We start from the raw sequence: 27,538 nt of genomic DNA on the forward strand, positions 1-27,538 counted from the left end.
CCCCCAATGTGGCCACGCAGGTTCCCTGAAGACTGTATTCACGTATTAAGCTTCGGTACTACTGGCGTGGCATGTACCGTTTTGTTAGACAGTATGTCCGGTCATGTTCACGTACCAGCGACGCAAGACTCCTCCTCAACACGCCACCCGCACCTTATTACCTCTGCCATGCCCGCCCGACTATTTGACCGCGTTGGCATTGACATCTACGGTCCCCTTCCCAGCACACCAGGCGGTAACCGTTGGATAATCGTTGCCGTCGATATCTCACACGGTATGCCGAAACTTCACCTCTCCCGTCGTCCACAGCAAAAGACGTTGCCACTTTCATTCTTCACAATCTCGTCCTTCCTCATGGAGCTCCTCGCGAGTTGCTGAGTGACCGTGGTCGTGTGTTCCTCTCCGACGTCATCGCTGCATTGCTTCGTGAATGCCGCGTCCACAGCACCACCAGTGCCTATCATCCACAGACAAACGGGATGGCAGAACGTTTTAACCGAACCCTGGGCGACATGCTCGCTATGTACGTCTCGTCAGACCACTCCAATTGGGACCGAGCCCTACCTTTCGTTACGTTCCCACATCACCGCCATTCAAAGCACAACTAGATTCTCCCCTTGCTTTGTCTTTCACGGACGCGAACCTTCTGGCACCATGGACACTATTATTTTATACCGACCCGACGCCTCAGACACCACGGCTCTATCTCAAGCAGCTACATACGCTGAAGAATGCCTGGCAACTTGCACGTTCATTCACATCACAAGACCAGTGGCGCCAGAAGCAACACCACGATGCATCCACTACAACTACGTGCAATGCCCCTGGCTCGCTAGTCTGGCTGCGTGTCCCGTCCGCTACACCTGACCTTTTAACGAAGCTGGTCTCCAAGTACCAGGGTCCATATCGTGTACTTAACGAAACCTCATCGAGCCGTTAGAACCGTCTTCTGAAAATCGTCGTCGCGGCCAAGAAATTGTCCACGTTTCCCGACTCAAGCAGTGCTACGATCCCCCTCTGTTTTCTTGCCCCTAGGTCGCCAGGATAATTCCTTAATCCGCGGTAGGTAATTGTACTGAAGGCGAATGACCGCGCTTCGATGTCTGGGAAAAGAATACGACGATGAGGCGGTGGTTCTTGTTGACGGTCTAGCTCGCGCTCACGAGTAACCAGACTGCCTTTTGAATAGCCTTCTGCAACACAACGTCCAGGCCTGGTTGAAGATTAACACCCCTCTTTTAAAACGTTATTAAAATCATCGGCATCCAGGATTTGAACACAGGACGCAGAAGCCCGACATTGAAACCATTACGCCACGGACGCATGCATGGACAAGTGGCATTGAACGCCCTTATGAATTTGTTGCGGGCAAGGCAGCGTCTTGAGATGCTTCGCGCGTTTCAATTTGGACACCTCTACAGGTCGAGCCGCTTTTAGTGGCGATAGTGTGTGTTCTCGGAGTTCTGCGTTGTCAATAAACGTTCCTTTTCGCAGTCACTCGCACAGTAAGTTCTTTTACAGCTCCGCTGGTAGCCCGCATTCACAGAGTGGAATGGCTGCGATTTCTTGTGCTCCCCGCTTCCCTCAACGCCACCTAGACTGGCGTTGCTCTGCCGCGCGCTTTAGGGTAGGACTTATCCTACATGCGTAATGGACAAATGGTGCAACAAAAGGTCCCTGGCTTGATGCATGCGGACGATATAGTTCTAGCGGACAATGCAACAGATTTACAGGCGCTTGCGAATATCTGTGTCAACGCAGCGACAAATCTAGACCAAGTTTAGCATAGAGAAATTGATCCTTAGGATCTTTAACGAAGAGACAAGAAATTACGTGATGTCAATTCAACAGCAAGTCATACCCATAGCCTAGCAATATAAATACCTCGGCATATACGTACACGAAGGACAGACGGACAGACTTACTCAAGCAACCACCAAGATAACCTGAAAATAAAGGGGAAGCGGAATGCAGCAATAATGAAACACAGAGCACTGTGGGGCGACAATAAGTATGAGGTGGTGCGTGGAACCTGGAAAGGAGTAATGATGCCAGCACTAACATTCGCAAATGCCATTCTATGCTTAAAATCGGATATCTTGTCGGGTTCGGAAGTTAACCAAAGATCAGTAGGCCGGTTGGCTTTGGGAGCCCACGGTAATACCACAAATGAGGCAGTGCAGGGTGACATAGGTTGGGCCTCTTTTGAAGTCAGAGAAGCACAGAGCAAAATTAGTTTTCAAGAAAGGTTCAGGGACATGAATGAAAATAAATGGGCGGCTAAATTGCACAAGTATCTGTACATGAAAAGCGTGGACACCAAATGGAGGAAGAGATCGAGGAAGTTCGCAACCAAGTACACGATAAACGAAACTTCAAATAGACAACCAGGAGTCATCAGAAAGAAAGTGAGAGGAAGAGACAGTTAACTGGATGCAAAGAATGGAAAGAAAAAGGTCCATGGCGATTTACGAGATTCAGAAGAAAGTAGTTATACTGGAAAATCTGTACGATAACAGAAATGGCAGTGCCCTGCTTTTCGAGGATGTGCCCGTTGCCTAAGGACGAAAACATATCGGAAGAAATATTCGGAAATAGATGAGGCATGTGTATGCCGCAGCGAAAATCCGAAGACCACTGAGTGCATCCTAATGGAATGCGAAGGGATTCACCCAGTGAGAACCGTAAGTAACGTACACCTTCCAGAAGCCCTTGGATTTAAAGCGGACGGAAGGATCAACCAGTCTGCAGTCGAGATAAGCAAGAGGCGTTTAGAGTATTGGTGGGGGGAAAATCAGGGGAGAAATTGATATGGTCCGATCTCTTACAGTCGTAGGTGGCGGTACAAGGTAGATTTTGAAGAAAAAATGAAATATTAAGGAGATGTATGCATAAATGCTGGATAAAAATTATGTATAGCATATCTGAATAAATCAAGCAGGCTAGGTGACTATTTGTCACCGCCCCGTTTCAAAGGGGAGGCCATTCATTCATCATCATCATCGCAGAGCGCTCCTTCGATTTTCCCCGGCGCGCGATTCCCTTCTCCACCTCCAGACGCCTTCCTCCTCTGCTTCCTTCGCGGATTCACGATACCCATCGCTGATTTTACCGACGGGCCACATACGCTTGCGCGTAAAAATGAGCGCCTCTCATTGAAAACGGGGGAGCTTCCAGCGGTGGCCACTATCAGAGCTGATTACTCAGTGTCCCTGAAAGCTGGTTATGGTCACATTTCCGCGTGCCTGTTAACAGGACGTTCAATCTATTTATTCATATTTTAATACGCTTGTTTATGAATACCTTACATGACATTCAGAAAGGCATTCGATAAAGAAATTCTGCTTACATGAACGTAAAATGACTCGCCGGGGTGGTTTAGTCAGCTAAGGCGTTGCGCTGATGAGCACGAGATCGCGGGTTCGAATTCCGGCCGCGGCGGCCGCATTTCGATAAAGGAGAAATGCAAAAACGCCCGTGTGCTTGCGTTGTACTGCAGGTTAAAGAACCCCAGGTGGTCAAAATTAATCCGGAATCCTCCACTACGGCGTGCCTCATAATCAGAACTGGTTTTGGCACGTAAAACACCAGAAAGAAGAAGAACGTAACACAAGCGTTATTTAAGAAAAAAGAATCATGAATGTACTAAAATCATTCGCTCAAAGCAATAGCATGCAACATAAATTCAGTCAATACAAGAAACTACAATTGATAAGAAAAATAAACAGAAAAATTCCGCTCGCGAAGATAACTAGTAATTAGTACACAACAATTATTGCACTGCGGAGTTGGCGCACAAACGCGAAAATAGCCATATCAGTTACTGAATCACCGCAACGCGAAGCGCAATAAAACAAAGAAAGACAGGTCGCAAGCAAAGTTTGCCATCTACAATAGCCTGCCAGTACGCATACGTTGACTGGTGTGTGAAGCCACACATGGTCTGTTTAGAAAAATACAATAATAAACTAGCATTAAGTACAGACTACAGATACTACAACATCAGTGGATAAGGATATCAAAATGTACAGGACAGAATAAGGGTACTAAAGGATTAGTAGATTAAAAGCTTGCCTGGTATATATTCAGGGGAAATATTCCCCACAACGTTAAAACAGGTAATGCGCGTGTTCAGATATCACGTGGTCTTACATCTGCAGCCATGGCAGCATCAGCCCTTGGCTAACAGTGCCATCTCGGTCACGGTGGTGGTGCGCACCGTATCACACTTTTTATCTGGGCGGCGCGCCGAATGGGACGGTCGGAGGCAAACATGCGAGCATGCGCCCTGTCGGAGGCCATGGCCACAATGGACACACTACGTATCTGTCTGGAAGGTGTCTGCCCGTTTTAGATGCGAAGCATCTTATGGTCGGGGCTATGTCACTCTCTCCCTCCATCCATCCGCCGTGCGGCGTCCACACCCGCAATGCGCATGCTCCTCCTCTCCTTGTCTCATCTCTACTCTCGGCATTCCACCTCTCCGACGCAGCGCATCCTCCTCCCCTCCTCTTCTTGTCTCATCTCCTCTCCTCTCGGCATTCCTCCTCTCCAACGCTCCTCTCCTTTCTGGATTGCGCAACGAATGGCAACACCTGCGGCTCCGCGCGCGATAATGCGAAGCAGCTTAGGTTAGAGGCGCGACGGTAGGCGCTGCATACTCCGCTGGGAGCGCCACTGTAGCTCGCGGTATAATGACGCGCGTGCGCGCTCCGCTCCTCTCATTCTCCTCCCGGGCGCCGCGATGAGTGCCACGGACAGCGTCAGCGTCAACGCCAGTGTCAGCGCCGTGGACAGCGCCGCGGAGAAGAGGGCTCGAGCCGCTGCCACGAAACGGCAGTGGCGACAGGCCGATCTGAAAACTAATGCGAACTTGAGTCGACCCCATGGCTGCTTCGCATACTACTCAGGGTTTCCCTACGGGAAGATGGTGTAATTTTTTTATCCTGCGCCAGTGCCTCTGGCATCTAGCTTGCTATCGCCACCACTCATTCTGATAGGACAAAGTGTGCGCCACAATCTCTGGCATATCAATACGGGCACCATCTCACCCACCTGCACGATGCCCTCCAGCTGCTCGTCGATTCGGCGCCGTTCCTGCTCGGAGAAGTGGGCTACCGAAGTCATTGCGGCGACGAGGAGCTTGTAGCTTGGCTCGATCTGGCCGGCGCAGAAGCGGGGCCGTTCTTCTTCGGCGCGGTGCTCGCTACCGTGGACGACGACGAGAACGCCCGTGGGGTAAGCCACCACCGCATATACCTGTGCGAACAGGAACGCCAGGTGACGCAACAGCGTGGTGTCGTTGACTCGGCCGAATATGCGCAGGATATTATCAAAGTGGGACATGTCGCTCACGAGCACCAAGTCGTCCATTGTGAACGGCGGATAAATTCCCAGCACCTCATTGGATATATTCATAATGTGCTCGCCAATGGGAATAGGTGAGCTCTTGTCAATGTCACTCAAGGAGAACAACCCTGGAGTGTGTGATTTACAAGGGCATGACGGCACAAGGGTGTCATAGACGTATTCAAGAATATCGTGCGTCTGGAACGCATCGTTGGTTTCGGGCTTCCTGCTCTTGTCGTCGGCAAAAATCTTGAAGAGGTCGGTGTATACCCTTTGGAAGGATTGCTTCGGTATCTGGTTAATCATAGCCTTCCAAAGCAGCATAAGTTGGTTGGGCGCAAGGAAGATACGCCTTGGCATCTTAGTGGGAATAGCAGGGAGAACCTTCAAGGTGAACCACAGGTGTACGTTCCAGTTGAAAGAGAGATCGAAAAGAGCCTTCGCCGGAGGAACTGGTTCTTCTGGGCTCTCCGGCCAGACGATTCCTCGTGACCGCATGAATCCTTTTATGATGCCGACCTGTGACCCCTTCTGCGTCCTGCACCTTTCGAACATGGCTGCGACTTTCTTGCCCACGGGGAATTGGACTACACCTTTTTCCAGCGTCGCTGGAAGCTTGTATAGCCACGACAGGAACATGTCGGACAGCTCGGAGCGTGACAGGTGAAACTCTTTGCGAGGCTCCCAGCGTCCGCAGACGTAAGCGTAGAAATCGTCACAAGGGTCCACGCTTTGGTCCAGCTGATTTTCTAGGCGGCGCCTGCCAGAGAGAAGAAAATCGTACGAATCATTTTTATCACTACCTGCGGCAAGCACAGCTGCATCAAGGGTAAAGATAAGGAGCAGTAACCCTAACCACAAGGGTATTTGCTGCTTCATCGCACTTTCTCTGTACCGATAGCTAGGGCCACACTACTAGGCAGGGGAACATGATACAGTGTCGTGTTCTGCTTTGCCTGTGTCCTTGTCTATCTTCTTAAACACATACGCCTTGGCATCTTATTGGGAATAACAGAGAACCTTCAAGGTGAACAAGAGATGATCAATCCAGAGAAAACAGTAGCGATGTCAGTCACAAATAAGAAATCAAACTTAACTTCTCCTATGGCTTTGGCAATGACATTCTTACAACAGTAACCGAAAAGAAATACCTTGGTGTCATAATTTCTGATGATCTCAGCTCAATAACTCAAGTGCGAAACACAACCAAAAAGCAACGAGGAGTTTATGTTTTTTAAGTGCGCCGTGTGTTTTGCAACTTCAGACACTTCAGATACAAAGGCGCTTATCCGTCCAATCTTAGAATACGCAAACATCGACTGGTTTCCGTATATATAAAAAAGATATACACATGCTGGAATCAGTGCAACGAAAAGCGGTTCGCTTTATCAACAACAGATACCCGTGCGCTGACTCCCCCACCGAGCTGCTTTCAAGCGCAAGCCTAGACACATCACGTCACGTAACACTTCATAGAGTCAAGTTCTTGTATCAAATAATACGTAATGAATTCAACATGGATCCTGCTACTTACGTTAGTTCGAACCGTTCTAGAGAAACGCGTCACTAGCATGAATTTACGATAAATGAATACTCTTGCGCTAACATACGTTACTTCTCTTTCTTCCCCCGAGCTATACGGGAATGGAACGCCTTAGATAAATTCACCACTTCGCAGGATACGTATTAAAACAAGTTCATTGAGCTCACGGCTGCATCAGTCCTGTCAGCAAGCAAGTCTTGATGACCATCTTCAGTCTGCTATTGATTTATATCGTTACTTGCTCGATGTGTACTCTTTGTATGAATGTACGTATGAATGAATGTTTGCGATGTGCATGAACGCTTGCTTTAAGGATCAACGTTGGCGGCTCTCTTCGGTCTCTCATGTTCGGCACTCGATGTGTCCGCTTATGAATGCTTTCATTTCTTGACTCTTTACACCTGATTGCTATTTTATTGTAATATTGATTGTTTTTTCTGCATTTTTCATATAAACCCACTCCTGCTACAGTCCAAAGTGGGACTAACAGTATATTCAAAAGAATAAATAAAAATAAAAAACTTTCAAGCCCCACATAAGAATTCACTGATGGAAGGTTCCGTTGGAGCACCCGCACACCAATACTTCATTTACTCCTTTCTTGATCTTCAGCAATTTCCATTAAATTGGACAACACTGGATTAAAGAACAAATGACTGCTATTCTACCTTTCAGGAAGAAATTCTGAATGACGTACTCGACAAGCGGGATATTGTGAAAGAAGGTCGCGGCCACTGGCTTGTACCTCGTACGCCACAGCAAGACACCGCGAGTACCTCGAACGATAAGGCCTGAACTGGGTAAAAATGCTACCTGTTATAGAGTTGTCATGCATGCCTCTGTTACCAATGTTTATATCTTGTTCTAACTTTTCATCCTAAAAAAGGAGTAAATGCATAACTACGAAGAAAACTGCGACAACGAATTTCAATTCGTATATGGGTACCTGCTTTATTAGTTCAAGAGCACCTGCGTAAAATCCAATCTCAGAATCTCGAGCAATGACACAGCACATATAGCTATTGTAAGCCATAATCCAGGTCAAGTTACCGTGCATATACTTGGTCCTATCCCCTGCCTCAATATACCTAACTGGCTTATTATTCGCATAAATGCAAGGTAGTTTCCATTAAGGGATTCCTGAAACACTTTGTTAACATAGTGAGAAAACGTACCCGATCTGTCATAGAACATGCGAACGCAATATTAGTCCACTGCGTGCAGCATTGAATTTACATTTTCCCGTCAAACGCAGAAAAAAATCGCTTCCTATCGCTTCCGCAATGCCGTCACAACGGTAGCAGGTGGCCGTCCGACGCTAATGGCCGATTTCGGTATCGCGATGGTATTATCAGTAATACGTATTTGGTTATATTTAATGAAATAAATGAAAAATATGTACGTCTGCGATTTCAAAAAGACGGAAAAATCGCTTCATATTTGCACTGCGCAGCTGTATCTGCTCCGCGTATCCTCTGAGATGTCAGCGGCGTGCTGGGTAGCGTAGTCTACCGCGGCCGCCACCGGTTGCGTCGACGAGCCCTTTCGCCGCCGCGACACTCAACTTTCGGCTGCGGCTTTGCCTTCTTGGCTTCTCCGCTGTGTAGCTTCCAGAGCGCTAGCGGAGACAAAAAGAGAGAAAATTCTGGGTATCGCCGCGGTTAAGTCGACTTAAGAATTCGAAAAATGCTTTCGGCATGAGAGTCGTCCTTTAACAGTGAATGGCCGACAGAGACCGTTCCATGAACAGTTTAGAAAAGTGTTTCAGGGTCCCTTTACGTAATCGTTCACGATTGGAACCTTACCTTTTATTACCCCAAATTACCTCGTACCTCCATACGTTTCAGCATGATTTGTCTACAGTGCGAAACTGCGTTAAGAAGCGCATTCCTACCCCGTGGTCAGAGAGTTAACGGGAGCCTGAAACGATTTGGACGATTTTGTACAATCGTACTCAGTCGTTAGTGTAGGTCCTTCTCATCATTAGGTGACACATTCAAGCGCTCCACGTGAAGCGTGTAATTTATGATAAATATTTAAACAATGTGCATCACTGCCGATAGCAGCAGTGGCGCTCCCCTGAGTTTTCAGCCGCCCCGTTACAATCTACGTAGCTGGCTCGCGTGACGTCAATTGGGCGGGCTATCCCACTGGCTGCCCAGGTTGCATCATCTATAATTTTTCTAAGGCGTTGGTGAAGAAATGTTGTTCGTAATAGTTGGAATGTTGGTTATTTCATTCTAATAAAATTAACAGAAAGAGAACACACAACGACAATTTATCACTACATTTAAAGACTTCTGGCACACAGAAAGTGTCGTCTGCTTGTGTTACAATGTGCTCTTTGTTTACGCGAGCTCCACGGTCAGTGCTGGTCTGGAGCTTTCTTTTAGCGAAGGACCATGAGTCGCCTTTGTTGCGCTGTGGGTTGCAATCCTACCGATTGGCGACATGTCATGCTGCGACATCGTGTCCCTCTGCAAGACAGCATGCGAGTGGAGTAGCTGCAGCGCATAGGAATCTGTACCCGATCGGCGCCCGAATCTGCGCGTTTGCGGCTGTCCCTTCACGCCGGAGGATTACTACCACAATAGAGAGTTTTAGAGTGTCTGGTATTGCGGTAAACGCAGGCGGACTGGGCTTTTTTTCAGATGGGCTGAGGCACGGACGTGAGCAGCCTGCAGGGTTCAGGCACCTGGTGCCACAGAGCTAAATCAGACAAACACGGGCGTAATATTGCAGTAAACAAGTATATTCTACTTTCCTGCTGGTGTAAATTTTTGGCAGCAGCATAATCGTTACAGCAATGCTAGCTCTGTGACTGGTAAAGCTGTGCGCCACCAGGTCGATGCACCGCGCAGGCCTAGCAGGCAGCTCACGCTTACGCTAAAGCCTCTTCATCACAGTGGTAGTACTATGGAGGGGCTTTAGTTCACGCCGCCAGTCCGACAGAACGCCCAGCAGCAGTCAGAACGACCGAAGAAGAACGAGTATTCAGAGAAAAATGTGACCTGAGATACAGGCAGAGCAGCCGAGCAGCTGCCGGCCGAGCGTGGATCGATTGAAAAGTACTGGGCACCAAACGTCTCGGTAAATCTCTATTCCCCGTGATCTCGACGCAAGAGGTCACGTGTTGGGCCACCACTAAGCAAAGGGACTGGCTCCACGGAGCGTTCGCTAGCCAAGGCTGGCTACGTGACGTAATGCTCTCTCCTAACTTTTAAAGTAAAAGCTTTACTAACCGAGTCGAGCGGAATTTCGTTATCACCAGCAATTTGTCCTTCATTTGACCGTAGCTGCGCCGTAGCCTTGGCAACGCATCACGTGACTCGCCCCGCCGAGCTGCGCCGCCGCCAGCTTGGCGCATGCGCTCTCCGCAGCTAGGTCATCGCCTAACCATGCGACTCGCCGCGCGCCCGGCTAAGAGGAGCGCCACGCTCGCCTAGTCAGTGTGAGCTTGGTCATGGATAAGAGTGAGGCCGGGCCGTTTTCTCTGAGCGTTGCGCGGGAGTGGAAGGCTTTGAGCCGTTGTCGGCAAGTGGCGTCTGACCACCCCGCGGATATCGCCCGGCGAGCTGCTTCACTGGACAGAGTCCGGAATGCCAAGCGCGCGAAGCTGGCGTCGGAGACTGAGGAAGAGCGAGTCGTTCAGCTCGCAAAACGCTTGGACTTGTCGGCTTATAATTTATACCTGGCTTAACGATGAGTGTATTCCTAAGTATATTAATTACAGCTAAATAATAGGTTGACCTAAGTAATAGGAAGACTTGACCAGGCTAAACAAAGTTTTCGCTTTACATATTCAGGGTTAGCTGAGCCAAGCCGCAGCCATTTTTTCCTTCCTCCATGGAGGCGTGTAACTTGTAACAGTCCGTAGCTCACCTAATATTGTCGTGATACACAAAGCTCAGGGGCTTTATTATAGAAGCACCGCGCCGTACTCGGGAGAAGATAGCAGAGAGGCGCCAACTACAAGAATGTCTTCTTCTCTTGATGCCTTCCGGAATCTAGAGCAGCCCGGTCGTCGTCTTTGTCGGCGCCAGGGCGCACTTGTGCACGAATGCCGACGCGGCAATATGAGACGCCTCACATGAATTGCGGCGCGAATTTGTAGGGGCGAAGCTCCTTAGGGTGTGGGTCTGTCCCTCCTCTGTAGTATGTAGTAGTAGGTAGCCACGTCTACTTTTATGGAAAAAAAGTTGTCGCAGTTTCACCTCAAAGGCGAAGCATCAATTGCGATAGCAAATTTGAAGAGAGCTATACGGAGTAATGATAGCAGCTTTATCAGCTGTATAATCTTGGACATGCAGCAGCACCATCAACACGCAGAACTGTTGTCGACGCCGCCGGCGTTTTGCCCGCGTTCGCTCAAAATGCGTGCGGCGTTCCGCCGCCTGGGCCTCCCCTCTGGCAAGGAGGAAGATCTCCTCTTCCCCGGCCGACACCACCTTTCTGCACTTCGAGGCGTCGTGGAGTTCCTTGACTCGTCAGGGCTCTCCGCACGCCTCTAAGGACATTTCTACAAGCGGGAAGGCCTCACGGCCTCCCACTTCACCCCGGGCCTGACCGGCCTGGCACAACACCCCTGCAGACTCTGCAGCACACCAAGGCCTTCCATCTCGGCCTGATACGTGCCGCCTATGCCTGCCGGTTTTGCTTCGCCCAGCCATGGCGACTCCACTCTATCCCTTCTTTCGCTCCCACTTACCCCTCCCCGTTGGCGCTGAGCCGTGCTCCCTCAAGGGCTGCAGAAGATAGCGCCAACCTTTCCCTTTCCCTCAAGAACCACTTACCACCGAAGCGCACATGGACACACGCACCACGATGACAATAAATACCCAGAATTAACGAAAGACTGCGCGTTTCTAACGCGTTTGTGCTAGCGCGTTACGGCCCGTGTAAGAAGCTGGTGTAAGACGCTGTGGCCTCTCCGCCTTACCCCCGTATTCATAAACGCTCCTCGACTTGAACTTGACTTGCCACCGCCTTGGGCAGCGCGTTCGAAACGCGTTGAAGGCGGTGGCAAGTCAAGTCGAGGAGCGTTTATGAATACGGGGGTTATACTCTCTCAGCAGTCATGTGATGGCGTCGGCAAACGCGGTGCGCGTTCCGGCATGTGTAAACGGCTGCGTAAGACGCTGTGGCCTCTCCCCCTTACTATAGAGTACTGCACGTTTCTAACGCGTTTGTGCTAGCGTCCCCTTAAGCGGGAGATGGTGCAATTATAATGAATGGCGCTGTTATAAAATAGGAATGACGTCACATATGGCGCGTGTCATTGGTGGAAGTCAATCGTTCGATTTAGTGCGGCGAGACTGGGCGAATTACATGGAAGATTCACGGTTTACCGATGATTCCCTCCGGAGCTTCGCCCACTCATCATCATTCACCCCGTGGATATGCGGTGATTTTTTTGCTGCAGCTGTACCCTACGCGTCTACAAAATTTCTCCAAACTGTTTCAGGGACCCTTTAATATAGCCAATCCTAGAGGAAAAGCTCCCCATAAAGCGTATGCATTGATATCGGTAACCGCAAGGGCGCCGCCATGTTGCTACTCGGCACGGGCATGACGACGAGGTGTCACACAGACGAGATGCGCAATCAACGTGATCCCGAGCTTGAAGTAAACTGAACTTGTTCCCCCAGTACGGCGGTGCCATCAATAGTTTTGGCACCTTCAAACACATACTCTCACGCACCGTAAATGTTTCATCGAAATTTTATAAATAGCCAAGCGGTCTTTCTCAAAACTACACGGAATGAACTTTAGACATTCTCCGTGCGTATGTGATACCTGTAAATAATTATCTCGCATGATATTTTGATTATTAAATGCGAAGCCTTTCTTGGCAAACATTTCCTACTTTGATAGTATCTATCTATCTAGCCGCCTACGTCGTCGAGCTCTCATGGTCGTTTCGTTAGCTTGGTATGTACCAAAATTGTCATACTATGGCAAGAGTATATGACGAACATAAGTGATATGGCATGAGATGAATGTCATGACATCCGTGTCATGTAGGTCATGAAACAACCGCCTGCGTACTGATGCTCTCATGATCGTGTCGTTAACTTGGTAGGTACCTAAATTGGCATAGTATGACACGAGCGTATGACGAACATGAATGATAGGTCATGTCATAAATGTCATGACATGGGTGTGATGTAGGTCATGACAATGACCCAGCAAAAAAGATTAACACTCAAAAACCGTTGAAATGGTTTCGGACGTGGGTGCTAAGTGAAGGAAACACTAAAGGAGGTTGGTAGAAGCCATAGTCATGAGCGTGGCTCAGGAAAAATGACAATGGCTCTGATAAAAAAAGATTAACCCTCAAAAACCACTGGAAATGGTTCGGACATAAGCACTAAGGTAAGAATACACTAAAGGATGGTGACAGAAATCAGAGTCATGAGCATAACTCAGCATAAATGACAATGTTTCAGCGAAAAAACGTTAACACACAAAAGCCACTGAAATGGGTTCTGACGTGGGTACCAAGAAAACACTAAAGGATGATGGTTGAAGTCATACTCATGACCATGACTCAGCAAAAATGACGACTCAGCGAAAAAAGATTAAGACTCAAAAACCACTGGAATGGGTTCGGCCGTGGGCACTGAATGAAGGAAAAACTAAAGGATGGTGGTAGAAGTCATAGTCATGAGCATGACTAAGCAAAAACGCCAATGCCTAAGCAAAAAAGATTAACACTCAAAGGTCACTGAAATGGGTTCTGACGTTGGTCCTAACTGAAGGAAGCACTAAAGGATGGTGGTAGAAGTCAAAGTCATGAGCATGACTCATCAAAAATAACAATGACTCAGCGACAAAAGATTAACACTTTGACCACTGGAATGGGTTCGTATGTGGTATAAGCGAAGGAAAAGGCTAAAGGTCGAAGTCATATCATGAGCATGACTTTGCTTTCGCCTAAGGTATCTTAGTTAAAGGGACTCCTGAGGACTGATGACATGGATGTCATGACATGCGTGTCATGTAGGTCATGACTCATGAAACAGCCGCCTACGTCTTTTCGCTCTCATGGTCGTTTCATTAACTTGGTAGGCTCCCCGCACACTGTTTCTCATAACATCGATTCTCACAGGGTGTGGGATCTGCCAGCTTTTTTTAGAGTTACAAAATGAGAGGTAGCATCATGGTGGCTTCTTTGCGGTTGCCGACGTTTTCGCCGATCTTTGCCTCCAGAGGCGAAGGTCGGCGATAAAGAGTCGCCGATCTTTGCCTCCAGAGGCATAGATCGGCGACTTTATAGTGACTCTATGCCTGTGGTTCCAGACAAAGAGTTAATATAACCTTTCATAGAGGAAAATCTCCCCATCGCGCCTATGTATTCGAACCGGGAACCGCAGGGGTGCTGCATTGTTGCTACCCTATGCAGGCGCGCAGGCGCAGACGACGAGATGCGATTCAGACGAGGTGCGCAATCAACACGATCCCGAGCCTCCGTCAGTATGGTAGCGCCATCAAGTTAAGGCGCCTGTAAACGCAGCCTTTTAGACACCGTAAATTTCACATCAGAGTTCTCTAAATAGCCATCCCATCTTTCTGAAAAACATACGGAATGAACTTCAGACGTTGTCCGTGAATATGTGCTACGTGTAAGTGCTTACTTTCGAATAATATTTTGAATATTTTAGTTGTACAAAAATGAGTCGGAGCAATTAACATAGTGGCGCCATTGGGGTTACAGCTTTTTTCGCCCAGCTTTTCTTCTAGAGTTATACTGTACTAACTTTATGGTTCCAGACATCTTTGAACATAGCCGCTTCTGCTCGCATGCCTAGGTTTCGGAACCATATTCACGAGTCACATTGAACGACTCCGTCTAACTCCGAAGAAGCGTCAACACTTGTAATCTACGGTCATGTGGCACAAGATATATTTTACAGTGCGGCAGACATATACGCCCATCTGTCTTACCGATGCTCCTCGCAGCCGGTCGTAGTACAAAACCTCTCGAGCTGCCGCTTTGATTTCGGCTGCAGGAAGAAGGCGACTCCCAGGATGATCGCGATGAAAAGCGCCGCTATGAGTACCTTCACCTCATACGTCAAGTTGAACTTCGAGCGAGCAGCCCTCTCGGGAGATGGAACCTGCAATAATGACAAGGCCGCACAATGTTCCAAGAACAACGTGGGCACCCAAAGGTGCAAGTATAACTGTATCGCACTAGTTCAGGGCTCTTCCTCAACAACACTTTACATGAATGGTAGTCCGTTCATTTTATTTTATTTTCAGTCCTTATTTTATCCAAAATAACCGATGTAAGGTCGAGTCAACTACGCACACACTCCGGAGACAGTGTATGATCAACGTTGTGCTGGTCCCGTATAGACCGCGTAATCAAATGGGTGCCTTAATGAGCTCACTAACATCAGGGCACCATACTGACAAGGGATTTAATGTGGCTTGTTCCGCGGGTCAGTTCTAGATGCAGTTGAACGTCACAGGATCCACAGACATCATAGCTTAACGAATGCATCTTTTTCAGAAAGTCACGTGCGCCCCTAGTGGCAGCCCGCTGATTAACCTGGATGAAACCGCGCCGGCTCCGCTATTGTCTGTCACCGCCATGTATTTGCATGGAATTTGGGACAGGCGCAAGCACCTTCAAGAGTTTCTTGCTGTTTTAGATCAGTAAGTGCTGATAAGCTTGTTTAATTTTTCTCATGTATATACACATATTCTCTCATGGCACTTCAAAGCTAGAAAAATCATGTAAATCAGCAGTTTTAAGTTTGTTACTTGGAGCACCTCTTGCGTGGGTCTTATACTGGGACGTGCGCTTTTACATTAAAATTGCAAGAACATATTTCGCATTTACCGCAGCTCTGTTCTTGCTCAAATCTTGCAGAAGGATCGCATTTTCTAGCCCGAATCATTCGATGTAACGCTTCGCTTTGTTATTTCCCTAGTTTGTCAAGAAATGACTGCGACTTCGTGTTCGCCTACACCTCTCAGATGCACCACCGAGCCACTACTGGAATCGATTTTTCAAGGCTCTTCGCTGCCGTATTGCAGACGTTGGAAGGGACATTGCAGGCATGTTTCCGTGACGTTCCATTTCAGGCATTATGGGAGTGCAGACGAAGCCAAATTCCCAGTTTTTTTCTCTCTCTCCCTCTCTGTTTTCCTGTTTGTTTTGATAAGCCAGAAATGCCTAGGGGCCACTCGCGAAAAACGGCCCTTAGCGCCATGAGTGTCAAAACGCCACAACTTTTAGCCTCCCAAATAAACGCGTGGCCGCAGGGAGCAAGTTGTTTTTGTGCTTTCCGAAACTGTAACCTTAGCGAGTTTGGCGTTTTCTTTTTCATTTTTCTCATTGCGAATATGGAAAATGGTGAAGAGGCTAGGATCATCGAGGACGAATTTGCGTGTGGCAAACGCCCTAAATGTGTCTTGCGCATAAAACTCGGAGCCACCAGCACCTGCAAGCGTTAAGACCGATAGTATAGCGGTAAGGTTTCAAAGGAATCGACTCACACTTAGAGTTGCGCAAAATTACTGGAGAAGGGCAAGGATTGCATACAGTAAATTGTATTCTACGTTGTAAAAGTGATACCTGACAACGTCGGTTCAGTGTTTCAGCGGAATACAATTCACGAGTGAAGAAAATATAAACGCCGTCGTAATTTAAGTTACCGGTCACTTGTTCCATTTCTGCATACTCCAGACGCAAATATAGAGACGGTTCGTTCGTAAGCAGAGTGACGATTATTTCTTTGGGGCCACCGGCGGTGCCCACGGCGCCTGAATGAAAAGCGCGTCCACGCGAAGGGCACGACCACTCGCCGCGCGCTATTCACGGTTCGCGGGCCGCCGGTCGACTGCAACCTTGTTGGCAATTCAAACAGCGAGTTCTCACTCAGACGATCCTACGAGATCTCAGTCATGGCCTACGAGATCTCCCTGCCGCACAATGATGTGGCCGTTCAGTCACAGAGGAGTGGTAGAGGCTATGCTCCGGCGTCGCCGGCAGCCTTACTGCCACTGATCACTCGCGGCCGATATTGTCGCTAGGTCTATTCCGGTTCACTTCGAATTTGGAGCTGACGACGCTTCAGAACGATCCGCCGACGCTCTCTAGCAATAATGTTTTGTTACCATTGTTGCCGCTTTACCCTCTCCTCATGATAATTTCACACGAAGACGTAAACCTGCTTACATTTGCAGCGACGACGGCTGTGATGCGAGCAGGGCCAAGCCGGTTCGCCGTGCACCGTCGGTAGCCGCGGGCGCGGCAGCTGAACTTGACGTGTTTCGGAACTCTAGCTGGATGTTAAACATTTTATCGTGGACGCCGCTTTTATTAAAACGAACATTACGCGTCACTTTGCTCTAGCGGAGAAGACATTTCCTGGAATAGAATCTGCACAGAAAAAAACCCAATGTATGTGCCACGTGCTCGCGGCGACGCACAGCATGGTTCTGCGTCAATGCTCTGTTTCTGGAGCAAGTACAAAGGGTTCACTGTTTGTGTTCGCTGTGAGACTGTACGATTAGCAATGTCATTTGCTACCTTTTCGTTTTGTCACCAGGCAGTGTAAAACCGCGCACCGCTGGAAACCCAGTCGGCATTTATGTCGGCTGGCGCTAAAATTACTCTAAGCATTTAACCCGCCCCCCCCCCAAAAAAAAAAATTACGGCTGTATATAATTTTGTACTAGAAGCATGTTGTCGGTAATTCTCATGGTCACTTTCAATGAAATCAAATGCACACAGATATTTTGTCCGAGAAGCTCTACAAATAACTGTTGAAACGGCGTGCCACTGGGCCTGCCTGGTGCCTCAGGCTCGCAGTTTTTACGAACAATAACAGAATGATAGGGTTGTATGTTACGGCTTTAATAGTTGTGCCACTTAACAACGCAGGAATAATGACCGCCTTCAAAATTTGCTTTTCACGGATTCTTGCACGTCCTCCACCGCACCGCCGCTGTCTATTTCCCACTCTTTGTGTACCTAAACAATGCGCGCGATGTCCACAAGGGGGCACTATGCGGGGGGGCCATGTAGGGACCCTTCATGTACCGCTTTACATGGAGGCTCCCTAGTAGCAGGGATGTAGTCTATATCCCTTGTTGTTCACGCTTTATGCTAAGGGCATAGAAAGACGACCAGAAAACCATGAATTACGGGTTTCATTATTCTGACATGTGTAATGCACAAATGGTGCAACAGAAGGTCCCTGGACCGATGTATGTGGACGACAGAGTTCGACTAGCGGACAATGCAAGAGATTTACAGGCACTGGCGAATATTTGTGGCTACGCAGCGACAAATCTACGCCTCAAGTTTAGCACTGAGAAATCGGGAGTTATTATCTTTAATTAAGAGACCAGAAATTACGTGGTGTCAATTCAACAGCCAGTCATAATCATAGTGAAGCAATATAAGTACCTCGGCGTATACATAAACGAAGGAAAGACTTACTCAAGCACCCACCAAGACAACCTGAAAATAAAGGGCAAGCCGGAATGCAGCAGCAATGAAACACAGAGCACTGTGGAATCAAAGTAAGTACCAGGTGGTGCGTGGCATCTGGTAAGGAGTAATGGTGCCAGCGCTTACGTTCGCAAATGTCATTCTATGCTTAAAATCGGATATATTGCTGGGGTTGGAAGTTAACCAAAGATCGCTAGGCTGCTTGGCTTTGGGAACCCACGATAATACGACAAATGAGGGAGTGCAGGGAGACATGGGTTGGGCCCTCTTTTAAAGTCAGAGAAGCACAGAGCAAAATTAGTTTTGAAGAAAGGCTCAGGGACATGGTTGAAAATAAATGGCGGGCTAAAGTGCACAAGTACCTGTACTTGACAAGCGTGGAAACAGAATGGAGGAAGAGGTCAAGAATGTCGGCAACCAAGTACAGGGAAACTGAAACTGTAAATAGACAACCAGGAGTCATCAGAGTGAAACAGAGACAGTTATATGGATGCATATAATGGAAAGAAAAATGACCATGGGGATTTAGAAGAGTGAGAAGAAAGTAATCAGAAGGGAAAGTTTCTACGATAACACAAAAGGCAGTGCATTGCTATTTGAGGCTCAAGCCGGTTGGCTAAGGAGAAACACATACCGGAGGAAATACACGGAACTAGATGAGACAGGTGTATCCCGCAGAAAAAAAATCGGAGACCACTAGCACAACCTAATGGAATGCAAAGGAATGCAAAGAATTTGATACGAACGGATATCTTAAAGTGATAGGTAGCGGTACGAGGTAGATTTTGGAGGGGGAAAAAGACTAAGGAGATTTATCCCCCCAAAAAATTGGGAGGACGCTTACGCTTCGCTTTTAAGAGTGGAACGCGATAGCATTAAAAGATCCCTGACTCCTTCTCACGCTTCCCGACAACTGCAGCTTAAGCAACCGTAATGGTTACCGGGAAACACTCGCGGCGAACGGTACGCACGAAGGCGAGCTTTCTGGTAGAAACGCGGCCTCTTGCGTGGAGCGATCCCGGAGATATTGCACAACCGCGCCAAAAAATTGCATAATTTTCAGGTTTCCGTTTTTGTTTCGTACTTTTAATATTTCAGTCTGAGAAGATTTAACATAAAAGGCATGCACTGTGGGTGTTTTCTTTCATGACATTTGCTTGTGGATTGTCATTCTCAAAATTTTGACGAATAGCTTTGCCAAGAATGCAAGGCAATGTATGAACAACATTAATGATAGAATGGTGTGGCATACCTAAATATATTTAGAGGGCCTGCGTGGTTGGGGATAATTTTCTCGGCCGCGGGCGCCAATGCCGACGCCGATGCCGGAAGTTTTGCGACACTGGACCCTTAACGCTATCGCGTTGAAAAAATTCACATTTTTTGTGAATCGATGTTTCGCCGAAACATCGATTGCGATAGTAAATTCGTGGACAGTTACACGAAGTAACGATAGTAGTTTTATCGGCCGTATAAACTTACAAACAAATGCATACCAACTAAATTAACAAGCATGGTGGCACGCGCGCACAAGCAAGCATGAAGGCATCGCACTCGATGACCTTGGAAACTCGCTGTCAAAACGCTGGATTGAGTAAGCGCCGTTGCATGAGCAAGCGAAGTGACCTTCTGCTGCCGCTCGCATCAACACCAACTAAGCCGCGAAAACACAGTGCAAGGCGACTTTGTCCCCGCCTGAGGTGGCTTTTAAGATACAGCGGCCAGGCGCTCGCGCGCGGCGTAGATCGCCTCCCCCCTCCTACCCGCCCCCCGGAGCCTTGAAGAGCCTGGTGTCCTGGTCAGGCGCGCGCGGCCGAAATAAACCCCCCGCCCCCCGGCCCCTCCTTACTTTGCGCGCGATTGGAAGACCATGCGCTTCCTCCCCACTTCGCTCTCATGCGCGCGCGAGATTCAGCCGCGATCGCCTGCGATCGCCGGAGAGGAACGCCGGTCGCCGAGCTGTGCGGACGTGCCTCCGCGTCGCTCCGGCGTTTTGCATCTCTGCGATCTTTTATGTGCCAAATTTCGCCCGGATTTTTGTCTCATCGTGTGCGACTCATCCCCCGATCACGAGGAAGTGCGGATTTACGTCTCCGAGTGAGTTTTGGGCATCTTTCGGCCCTTTTCCCCTTTACGCCACCGAAGCCTAGTTGGACCTAGCTACGAGTACACCCGCCGCTCCGAGCGGCGCCGACACGGCTAGGCTTGACATGCCCGGGAGCGTTTCGGCGCCACTTCTATCGACGCCGAACGTCTCCAACTCCGCCGAAAGGGGCGAAGAAGACGAAATCCAAGCAATGGAGGGAACCAACTGGCAATTGGTTTAATTGAAATCGGCTAAGAAGAAGCAAGCGGCGGAACGCGGCAAGTCTCCGCCCGAACGCTTCTAGAGGCTCCCAAGATGGCGCCAGGGTTGGTGCCAAAAGCAGTCGCCGGGCGGCTGCCTTAAAGAAGAGAGTGATCGCGGCTTCGCGTATGCCGGAGCTACCGTCTACGCATTGCAAGATCATCGTCAGACCCCGAGGTGGTCTGGATTTACGCAAAACCAGTTGCTACGGCATCTCCACCACCATCTTCACCGCGGCCAGAATCACCGCCACCCAACATAGCTGTGGTGTGCACCGAAAAAGAAGACAATGCTCGCAAGATCTTGACTCTCAAGAACATTCGCGTCAACGGCAAGGAGCACGAAGTGGCGGTGTACGCCACCGCCGAAGGCAACTACGTGAAGGTAGTCGTCCGCAACGTCGAGCGCGACATCGGCGACGCCTATCTCGCAAGGCTCATCGTACACCGGGGAAACACCTCGGTTCGCGGAGTGAAGCGCATCAAGGAAATCGGCTCCTTCATCGTTCTCTTCGACGGAGAAGAAGTCCCCAGCTACATCAGAGTTGGCCAGGCAATAGTTCGGTGCTACCTCTTCAAGAAACAGATTGAGGTGTGCAGCAAGTGCACTCGAGTTGGTCATCGCGCGGACGTCTGCCCCACTCCACTGGTCAACGTGTGCCGCAACTGTGGCGCCAAGGACCTGAAGCAGGAACACTCGTGCCATGTTAGATGCAAATTCTGCGGCAAGCTAGGGCCACCCTACCGGAGACAAAGCCTGCCAACAGAAGTACCAGACCCCCTTTGTCGTTCGACAGAGGCGAAAGGAACGAGAGATGGAAGTTGCCTTCAACGTGGACCTGCAGGATTTCCCAACGCTCGAGGCCGGGCAGCCTGGGCCGTCTTCCGGCGGTTGGCTGCAGCTTTTCATCATGGGAGGCGGACCCGCACTTCCCGCCACTGCGAAATGAACCACCTAGGAAAAGAATCTAACCTTCTAGAACATCAGCTCTGTCCAGGTAATCGGGGGCACCGTCACCGCTAAGGAATCAGAGGAGCTTCAGAAAGTCAGGAACGAGAACGCAAAACTCAGCTCAGAGCTAGCGGAGGTCAGAAAGGAAATGGCGGCGCTCAAAAGCACGTTCTCAGCATCGAGACAAGATGGCGACCAAAATGGCGCCAACGGTCACAAGCGCCGAGCTGTAGGTGACGTTCCCAAGGTTGACGTAACAGACAGTCTTAACCAAATCAAAGAATCCTTGAAGCAGATTTCTTCGACGCTTTAAGAAATCAACAAAAATATAGTAATACTCAAGGCACAAAATCGCTTCATTGATTTTCGCCTAAGGGACCTGAATGTATGATAGTTTTCCTGACGCCTCCGCCGCTCCCGACAGAATTATCGCAGTTAATAACAGACCCCGCCGTTGTGGCGGAACTCGCGCTAAAGCAGATACCGCGCCCTCAAAGCGTTCCGAAGGCTCAGCCTTGGGCTGAAACTAAATCATAATCATGGCTCTGATATCTAACACCGACTTTCGTGTCTGGCAGTGGAACTGCTGCAGATTCAAAAAGAAAAAAAAACAGTATTAGCTCAATATCTTCGACCGTGCGAATCAAAATCTCAGGTAATTCTAATTCAAGAAACGATCACGCCCGGCACCACGTTTAGTGGTTACGAGTCTTTTGAAAGCGTAAAGAACGGTGGCAGAGGAGTCGTTACTCTGGTATAAAGGGGCATCACAGTCATTGAACACGAAGACATAGATAAGCGCTCTAACGCCGAATATGTATGTACAGAACTGTTACCGGGTAAGAACATGCGCAGGGGATTGCTTATCCTCAACGTTGTAAAGATGAAGACATGCACTTGGTCTCGGGCGCTCGGACACCGGGCGCTAGGGGGCGAACGAGGAGAACGACGACACGGGGAGAATAGAACAGCCGGCCTAGGAACGGGTGCTGTGTCTGTCTTCGTCATTCATTACACTGGCGCAGCCGACGAACGCCCGGTCTTGAGGCGCTCCAGCCTTAAGCGCCGTGCTGCGGAGGCCTTGCGTCCTCCTGCATCTCATCGTCCCGAGTCCATTCGGCGAGGGAACGCCGTCAGCGCTTCCCTTGGCATAGCTGCCGTACCTGGGACTACATTGATCTCCGAGCTGCCAAGGCATGCCGTCCACGCTGCCTTGGACATGGATTCTCGTCCTCCTAGGTGCCTCCTGCGGCTAGGGAACGCCGTCCACGCTTCCCATGCCCTGGATCTTTGCCCCACAACACCATCGACAACTAAGCCAGCAAGGAATGCCGTTCACGCTCCCCTGACCATGCTTCCGGCTACAGTGAGTACGGCGACCGCCACCAGCCTTGGCTCAACGGATGCCGTGCACGCTCCCTTGGCCACTGGTCGGGCTGGCCCGAGTGCTGCGGCTGCTGCCACCGCCTCAGTGTGCGCGGATGCCGCCCTTGGCTCAACGCACGGCTGAGCCGGCAACTTTTCCAACGTGATGCGAGCCATCTCGCTGCTGTCACAGCAGATGGACTACTTAGTTTCAGCCACTTCCGGTTTCCCTCTAGCAGCCTTTCTATCACCTGCTGCCTCGGAACTACCGGAGTTCCACGGATTTCTGAGTGACCCTATTATGTGGGTGCAAGCGGCCAAAGCGCTCGGGGCACGCCATGCCTGGCCCGACAATACGATATGGTTGGTTGCGGCAGGGCGACTTCGAGGTGCCGCCAAGGCATGGAAGAACTATGAGGGTATCAAACAGCGGTCCTGTCGTGAGTGGAGTGCAGCTCTAATAGCTGCTTTCGGCCAGCTACCTTCTGCCGCCGGTGAGTCCGACCAGCGAAGTTCTGCGCACAGTGTTCCGGCGAGCCACTGCTTCGATGCTGCGGCAGGTGCGCCCAGCAACACGTCGACAGAGTGGTCCGCAGGCTGCCTCGCCGCAGACGCCGGCTCACCGGGGGTCAGCGCCTGCTTTAACCCTGCAGACGACGGGAAGCGCATGATGACCACTGCTTCCGCTAGTTTCCCGCTTCCGATAGAGCCATCTGGTGGCCGCCCGCTCCCTTATGCCTGTGCTGCCCCTACATTCGCGAGCATCAGCTGCGGCTCGTCGTCGTCGAAGATCGCGACCGAGAACCAATGGTTCGGCAGCAGCGGTGGCGGCTGAGGTCTCGACCCGCCACCGCATCCGTCACAGGCCTCACGTTCGAACAGCTCCACGTCGGCGTCCTCCGCCATCCATGGCGGGCCCGGCGGCGGGGCCTACAAGAACGCGGATGAAGCTGCATCCGCAGCGGCGTCGGAAGTAGAAGCATGTGGGGACAACGCGGGAAATTCGCCGTGCTGCAACCCTTGGGACAGGGACCCATCCACCATGGATCTGCGGCTGCTGAGGGCCGAGGAGCAGCGCAACAAAAGCCCCACTCCGGCACAGGCCAAACCCTCTGGCCAGTGCCTCCTGTGCCCAGTGCCGTCGTTGCCCTCGTCTTCGGAAGTTTCACTTGTACCGGGTCGCAGCGGAGGCTTCACGGGGCAACCTTCACTGCGGGATGCCTGTTGCCCGGGGCCACTACCGCATCAGGGGAACAATGGCAGCGACCCGGTATCATCCAGTACCCAGCAGCAACCAGTGCCAACACCCCATGGTTCCAGCAGCAGTGGCAGTGGCAATCCCTCGGCGCCGGCTCCCGCCACCAGAGATCCCGAGCGGGTGTTCAGGCAAGCATCAGTGGCCATTGACCAGAGCTATCCACCACCATGGTCTCCCACCTCCGAGAACGCCTTCGCCGCACCCACCGGGGCCGTCGCTGTCAAGCGCAGCATCCACGCAGGTGTCGAGGCGCTCCCCCCCCCCCTCACCCCGAGTTAGCACAGCGTCCAAGGCACAGCGGCCACCGCAACGAAGCGCCGCCCCAGAGTGGCTCCGACCATGCCCTCCAGCCACCCAGAGCACCACCACCCGCGGACAGCCTCCCAAGCTACCCCTGTGACAGTCCCCGAAAGCCTGAGGAGAAGAGAGGAAGACTGGCAGCACAAAACACAAAAATCAACGGAGCACCCTCCAAGGGAATCTCCCCAACCCTGCCCGAAACTGACAACGCTCAGCGGCAGGACAATCGACGGCAAGACCCGCGACCAGAGCGCAACAGTCAGTGCTGACCCCCCGAGGAGCTGGTTGCGCGCTGGACGGTCTTGATGACGACTATACAATGATTTTCCAGCATCAGCGCGCATTCACAAACGCCAGAGCTATCTTCAGCAGCGTGGCCGAGTGTAAAGATGAAGACATGCACTTGGGCTCGGGCGCTCGAACACCGGGCTCTAGGGGGCGAACGAGGAGAAAGACAACGCGGGGAGAATAGAATAGCCGGCCTAGGAACGGGTGCTGTGTGTCTGTCTTCTTCATTCATTACAACGTATACAGTTCACCAAGGCGATACTTCATTCATTACAACGTATACAGTTCACCAAGGCGATACGACGAGCGCTTCTACGGCTTCTTCGGAAAACAGCAAAGATGGCTACCAACGCCGGCATAAAACTCAAAGTAGCCGGCGACTTTAACGCACCTCACTCCACGTGGGGTTTCGTTAGAGACTCGCCCAAGGGGGTTTCCATATGCAAAGCCATACAGGACTTTCATCTCACGCTACTCACGGACTCTGGTTTCCCCACGCGCATAAGTGACTCGGTAAGGAGACCGTCGACCCCAGACCCCTCTCTGGTCGCCTATGACGGCAAGTCATCAGGCGAAACATGGGGGAAGATCTGGGTCCGATCATATTATCATTGAAATGACACTGCATGCTAAATGCAAGAACACCAGAATTCAGCGCATAGTTGATTGAGATCTCTTTAGATCCAGCAGGAAAGACAGAGCCCCTCCCAACGACTACGGCGAGTGGATAGAAACCCTGTTCTCCGATGTCTCTGCCTCCACTAAGGAGACAGAGACGAAAGAAGATTTCCCAACCAATGACAGTCACTTAGCGCACATGTTTCAGCCTAAAATGGCTCTCAAAGAACGGTGAGCAAAGAACAAACTCAACAGGTCACTAAGGAAACGAAGCGCAAAGATCAATGCAGAAATTGCCTCGTACTCCAAAGTGTTACAACAGAAACACTGGGTCGAAACGTGTGACAAAGTCGACGGGCAGATGAGGGTGGGCATGTGGAACTTGCTCAAACACCTACTGAAACCCACCGACACCCGCGCCGCCCAGAGATCGGCCATCGAGAGACTTGCTCACCGAGCTCTCACTCTTCGTAGCAAAGATTGGGTCATGAATGATCTCGCCGCAATTCATCTGCCGCCTGACACCATCTCATCCACGCTGCCGCGCGGCTACGCCGGAACTGATTCCGGCGAGCTGGACGGCGGCGTATTAGAATGGGAAGTCAGGTCTGCACTTCACAAACTCAATAGCACCTCGGCGCCGGGCGCTGACCGCGTCACGAACCGCATGCTCAGAAACCTTGACAAGTCGGTCACCTTCCTGACCAATCTATTTAACAAACATTGGAAGAACGGCTCGTATCCACAAGAATGGAAACACGCCACCGTCATACTGATACCCAAACCTGGTAAGAAGTGCACGACAGAGAATCTTAGACCGATGTCACTCACATCGTGTGTCGGCAAAATTTTCGAGCATGTCATAAACGATAGGGTCTCGAAGCACATAGAGCGCAACGAACTCTTCCTACCCAACATGGTAGGCTTTCGCCCACACTTATCAACACAAGACGCCGTGCTTCTAATCAAATCGCAGGTCATCGACGCCTCCACCAGAGATCCAAGAGTCATTTTGGCTCTGGGTCTAAAAAAGGCATTCGATACCATACTTAACGATCACAATCTGGAAGCCATCTCCAAGCTTGGTCTCGGTAGGCGTTTCTTTGACTTCGTTAGGCAGTTCCTGTCAGGCAGAACGGCTGCTATCGGGTTAGGGGAGGTGGAATCAGACAAGTTCCAGCTAGGCAAAACTGGTACCCCGCAAGGGGCAGTGATTTCGCCCCTTCTCTTTAACATCGGTATGATGGCTCTCGCTAGAGAGCTCGATAACAACAGCGACATCGGCTCCGTCATCTATGCCGACGACATCACCGTTTGGTTCCGGGGCGGCTCGGTAGGCCACACTGAGAGTACGCTCCAAGAAGCCGTACGTACGGTCGAGAAACACCTTTCTCGTATGGAACTTGCACTATCAGGCAAAAAGTCCGAGCTCCTGGTCTACCAACCCATCCGCATGGGGCGCCGCCCTAAAGGGTGGAGACCGACCGCGGAGATCGACATACACTTGATCACTAAGAAGGGCGCCGAAATCCCCTGCAATGACACCATACGCGTGCTAGGCATGCTTATCTCGGAGAATTGTACGAATGCAGCTACGATACAGAAGCTGCAACAGCACGTCGCTGCCACCGTTCGGCTCATTCAAAGGATCTCGGGCAGAAGAGGAGGCATCAAGGAGGACAACCTGCTCCGGCTATTCCATGCCTTCCTTCTAAGCCATGTCAATTACGTCGCTTCCATGCACGTCTGGAGCGCTGCCGAAAAGGCCAAACACGAAGTCCTTATTAGGCAGACTGTGAAAAGGTCTTAGGGCTCCCTTCTAGAACAAGTACCACAAAGCTCGAGGCGTTGGGCGTGCACAATAAGCTCGACGAATTAATAGAAGCGCAGCTGACTGCCCAGATTTCCAGGCTTTCGAGCGCTGGAGCGGGCAAGGCGATTCTAGCCAGAGCAGGCATCACCTGACCTAACCCTGACTAAGGAGAGAGCAGTTCCATTGCCAGACACTGTAAGGTCGACGATCACGGTTTATCCACTTCTACGAAA

General features: G+C 50.3%; 2 protein-coding genes across 2 annotated transcripts in view; one reads left to right on the forward strand and one right to left on the reverse strand.

The window, feature by feature from the left end:
- Positions 1 to 20,577, reverse strand: part of LOC119449079 (uncharacterized) — a 41,281-nt gene extending 20,704 nt beyond the window's left edge. Inside the window, exons 1-3 of the mRNA XM_037712269.1 lie at positions 20,536 to 20,577; positions 14,840 to 15,012; positions 5,056 to 6,109 (exon numbers count right to left, since the gene is read on the reverse strand). Coding sequence (XP_037568197.1) covers positions 5,056 to 6,109; positions 14,840 to 15,012; positions 20,536 to 20,577 — 1,269 coding nt within the window. The remainder of the gene's footprint in view (positions 1 to 5,055; positions 6,110 to 14,839; positions 15,013 to 20,535) is intronic.
- A 3,668-nt stretch (positions 20,578 to 24,245) lies between these two features.
- On the forward strand, positions 24,246 to 24,686 carry LOC119449080 (uncharacterized). The gene has a single exon (XM_037712270.1). The coding sequence runs from the start codon at positions 24,246 to 24,248 to the stop codon at positions 24,684 to 24,686; it is 441 nt and encodes a 146-aa protein (XP_037568198.1).
- Positions 24,687 to 27,538: the final 2,852 nt, after the last annotated feature.

Source organism: Dermacentor silvarum, chromosome 4, assembly GCF_013339745.2.
Source record: "Dermacentor silvarum isolate Dsil-2018 chromosome 4, BIME_Dsil_1.4, whole genome shotgun sequence".
NCBI lineage: Eukaryota > Metazoa > Arthropoda > Arachnida > Ixodida > Ixodidae > Dermacentor > Dermacentor silvarum.